This window comes from Cyphomyrmex costatus, unplaced genomic scaffold (genome assembly GCF_001594065.2).
Source record: "Cyphomyrmex costatus isolate MS0001 unplaced genomic scaffold, Ccosl1.0 scaffold932, whole genome shotgun sequence".
Taxonomy (NCBI): Eukaryota; Metazoa; Arthropoda; class Insecta; order Hymenoptera; family Formicidae; genus Cyphomyrmex; species Cyphomyrmex costatus.
In genome coordinates this window covers 179389-183483 of record NW_017280520.1, presented here as the reverse complement: position 1 = coordinate 183483, position 4095 = coordinate 179389, and the positions used below count along the sequence as shown (strand labels likewise).

The 4095-nt window shown below is 32.0% G+C and overlaps 2 protein-coding genes across 2 annotated transcripts; one reads left to right on the top strand and one right to left on the bottom strand.

The window, feature by feature from the left end:
* Window positions 1–302: 302 nt before the first annotated feature.
* On the top strand, window positions 303–1593 carry PSMG1 (Proteasome assembly chaperone 1). The gene is made up of 6 exons (XM_018550120.1): window positions 303–412; window positions 488–601; window positions 690–769; window positions 847–1010; window positions 1103–1295; window positions 1401–1593. Exons 2-6 carry the CDS (start codon window positions 504–506, stop codon window positions 1583–1585), a joined length of 720 nt encoding a protein of 239 aa, XP_018405622.1. The 5' UTR covers window positions 303–412; window positions 488–503; the 3' UTR covers window positions 1586–1593.
* A 238-nt stretch (window positions 1594–1831) lies between these two features.
* CycK (cyclin K) lies at window positions 1832–3749 on the bottom strand. Its single transcript, XM_018550102.1, has 7 exons — window positions 3531–3749; window positions 3273–3404; window positions 3105–3210; window positions 2943–3000; window positions 2671–2843; window positions 2428–2574; window positions 1832–2315 (listed from the first exon to the last, which is right to left on the bottom strand). Exons 1-7 carry the CDS (start codon window positions 3747–3749, stop codon window positions 1909–1911), a joined length of 1242 nt encoding a protein of 413 aa, XP_018405604.1. The 3' UTR covers window positions 1832–1908.
* Between the last annotated feature and the right edge of the window lie 346 nt (window positions 3750–4095).

The following is a 4095-nucleotide window of genomic DNA, read 5'->3' as shown; positions in this document are numbered from 1 at the left end:
GCTTGTTTTCTAGATATATACTAACAATATTTTGTCATACAAATGCTTGTCGTATATTCTAGAAAACAAGCTCTCCTATTGGATATCGTACCGTCGTATGTATGACATCGGATGTCGTACGTTGGGGAGCGTTCAGGAATTATGCTCAGATAACTCTTGGGTGCATTTTTGCTATAATATACGTTACGTACACTATAGCCTAGTGTTATCTAGGTGTGATTCCTGAACGCAGCCTAGTGTGAATGGGTCTGTTTTTTGTTCCTGCACTGTCCGAACTGAACTAGTGCACACGGTGCAATAAGTTAAAAAATGAAACAAGCGTATATTTATTTACTAGTTCTGACAGTGCAGAAACAAAAAACAGTCCCAATCCCAGTAATCCCACATTAGTGATTGATACGATTAATAATCGGTTTGTAAGAATAGAATCGACATATAATTTAAAAGAATGTTAACCATGATTTAACATTTATCTTTATTTTCATAGAACGTTCAATTAAAAAATGGTTAGTCACTTTGGAGAAGTAATATTTCCATCATCACGAGCATTTTGGGATGACGAGGATGAATATGAACCAACTGATAATATAGAACATTCTCTGTGAGTTAAAATTATGATGTCAGCAGATTGTCGTTCATTCTTTATTATTATTATGTATAAAATGATCTGAAAGTAATTAAAATTGTAGGAAGTTATCTGTTCGCTGGTTGAAAGATAAACCAAAATGTATACAAAAGTTTATCATAATTGAAGGAGATCCGTTAATTCGTAATATTAATATTCTTTTTATATCTTTTATGTTTTTGTTAATATATGATATTATTATACCAATTATTTTATTTTAGCACTTGTGGAACAATGTTTGTGTCCTAAAATGGAAGAAGCATGTATCATAGAAGATGAAAATCATAAAAAAGTTTCAGTTATTTATCAAATTGACAAGCAAATATATGTTTGTGTAATTTTACCACTGTTTGATACAAAAAATGCAGGAAAATATGTAAATCAGGTATGACTATAATGATATACTTGTAACATTTCTCTATCTTTCAACATATAATTTATAAATCAAAGAAATATGTATTTTTTTTGTCTTTACAGATACATGACTTGTTGCTAAGTTCAGAGAGCATAGTTTCAATACTGTGTTGTCATGTGTCACAATTTCAGAGTACAAACGTCCCAGAGACTGCTTCGTTTTTAAAAATATTGACTACCAAAACGATGAATGTTAAAAAATATGGAATTGAACCATTGGAACAACCAAATATTGTATTTGGAGTTGGTGCAGGAGGTTAGTATTTATACATATATAGTATACAAGAAACGCATGTACTAAATACAAAAAATATTATATAAAAATCAATGGAACCGATATCGTTTATTTTACTTGTTTCAGTCTTGTCCTATGCTGAATTCACTGGCAAACCAGCTAAGTTATATATATTGTATATCGACAGTTTTGTGTTAGACTCCAAATGTGCAGAACCAATTTTACAAGTTTTAACTGATGAAATACGCTGTGAATTACAACAACCCAAATTTTTGGAAAATCCTTTTAGTAAAGGCAATCTTTACATGTGAAACGTTCTAATTCATTATCTTTTCTATCGATTAATATCTGACTCAATCAAATATAAATCAAACACTAATTCTCTTTGTTTTGTCATATTAATAATTATATAGAGAAAGAGAGAAAAACTTGTTTAGTTTATAGTACAAAAAAGAGTTTATACAATTATATGCTTTGATAACATCGCAAATATACAATACACACTCAAATATACAATACATACTCAAAATTTACAATTTAAACTAATAATGTCTTTGATAATCTAATGTTTATCTTAAATTAAGACAATGGCGCTGATGCAACTTACATTAGACGCACGATACATTGGTTTCCGTTATGGTTGCGGAGGATAATAGTTACGTGGCGGCGCAGCCGGTGGAATTGGATTATTTGCTGAAAAATACGTTGCGTTTGTCGGATAGGAATATGGTTGAAAAGCAGTTTGATTGGCAGTCGGTGCTGACGGTGGTGTAGGGCGAATAGCAGCAGATGATGCAATGTGATGTATCGTTGGCACGATATGATTCATTGTATTCACAGGAGGAGGAGGAACCGAAACATTTGTAGGTGGAAATGCCGGTGGATAATTTGTGTTGTTAGATGCAAAATTTGCCGAGTATGAAGAAAAGTGTGCCGTTGAAGTATCTATCGGTTTTATTGCATCTGTGACGTCTATAGATGGACAGCCGTTTGCAGAAATAGTTGATGCTTCCATGGTCTTGGAGGATTTTCCAGGTGTAACTGTAATTTATTATTACACTATAACATCTAATGCTTATAATATAACCTTTAATAAAATAAGCTATAAACGATACATTTGTGATTGCCACATTACTGTGTTACTATTACTTACCATTTGGTGTATTAGATGCAGATTCAACAGTAGTAGTAGTAATGGATCGTTCCCTACATACTTCACTGGATGGTATCATAGGTGGCGAATCTGGTGGTTTTGCATTATTAGCTTGTGAATATAAATCTAATACCTGATGGCAAATATCTAGAAGTACGTTTGACATATTAGTTATTATTATTACCGATCTGTTACAACAGATAATGATAAAGACACTTTGAGATGGAAACTGCATAAAATTACCTTCTAAAAGATCCATAGTTACATCTTCAACAAACATATCCCACCAGCGTAAATGTTTCGGTTGTCTTCCAACCCAATCTACCACTTCAAATTTGCTTAGTTTTCCTGCCAAATACATTAGAGCAACAGCTATGATCTCTGGCTCCCACTGTAGCGATAGAGTGGTACATAAACTGAAAAAAATAATATTAAGACATATATCAGTTGTATTATACATGTATATATGTATACAATTAATATTTTTAATATTATTACTTTATAATTTTATATACCTATCATTAACAAATGTCCAAGCCATTTGAACCATCTTTTGCAATTTGTTTTTATCACCTATAAATAGAACAAAACTTTCATCAGAAATGTTTAAAACACTTTTAACATCTCTAATAATATTTTATACAATTCTATAGAAAAAACTACGATTTTTCAATTACCTTTCAGACACTTTGCGTATTTTAGTAAATAACTATATGGATGTTCTACTTGTAGATCAAATTTAATAGTTTGCAATAAAATTCTCTCCAAGATTAAAACTTCTTCCTAAAAAAAAAAAAACAAACTTAATACATTAGTACAAATATTGAAATATTTTCAAACCTTACTTTAGGATCTTCTCCGAATGTTACAAACTTTTGTTCCGTCACTAAGGTTTTGGCAGTCCTTATGATATCCTTACATTTCTTTGGAGTTTCTTCAACTTTACCAGCTAAGAGTAAACAGCAGCAAGCAGTTACCTATATGTCACAATGTAATTCTCAGATTATTTTAATGCACACAAATACTGACACATGTAATTAATTTGATTACAAGCAAACATATATACATTATATGTGTTGTATGTATACACAAAATGCACTTACATATCGCGGAAAATTTTTGAATGAATGAAACATGTAAAATCGATGAAAATAAACAACACCCGTTGCCATCGTGTTATAACCTAAATCCATTTTTGTACCAGTGTCTATTATAAAACGTGCGCCTTCTTTTCTATATCTACATTCCGTCTCATAATCGATACCATCTTGAATAGATGGTGTATTGCGAAGTTCTTTTTTTTCATAGTACCAGCACGGCATATTTAATGTATACTTAGAATCTTAGAATATGATTTATACTGAATTGTAAGATATAAAAACTAAGTTCCTGTCATAAGAGATGTAGTACTAGAGTGCAAATTGGAAAAGTGGGGGTAGTCCACATATGGGCCGGTATTCATAGGCCGGTATTCATAAGTCGGTTCTTATATTCAAGACGCAGTTACAACCATGGTGGAAATATACAAGGGTGAGTCGTTCCCGTGGATGCGCAGTAGCCTAAAAGTAGTGGGGAGCAGATGCAGCCAATCATAAATGCCCCATTTGGCATAAATCCAATATGGCTGTGTTTACTGTGCACAATGGGTCATAAGTGATTGGCTGACTA

Coding starts and splice junctions, on each gene's coding strand:
- CycK (XM_018550102.1), bottom strand. CDS start 3,749: ATGCCGTGCTGGTACTATGAAAAAAAAGAACTTCGCAATACACCATCT. Junction 3,001..3,104: donor ATACGCAAAGTGTCTGAAAG/GTAATTGAAAAA, acceptor TTCTATTTATAG/GTGATAAAAACAAATTGCAA. Junction 2,844..2,942: donor TGGACATTTGTTAATGATAG/GTATATAAAATT, acceptor TATTTTTTTCAG/TTTATGTACCACTCTATCGC.
- PSMG1 (XM_018550120.1), top strand. CDS start 504: ATGGTTAGTCACTTTGGAGAAGTAATATTTCCATCATCACGAGCATTT. Junction 770..846: donor TGAAGGAGATCCGTTAATTC/GTAATATTAATA, acceptor ATTTTATTTTAG/CACTTGTGGAACAATGTTTG. Junction 1,296..1,400: donor ATTTGGAGTTGGTGCAGGAG/GTTAGTATTTAT, acceptor TACTTGTTTCAG/TCTTGTCCTATGCTGAATTC.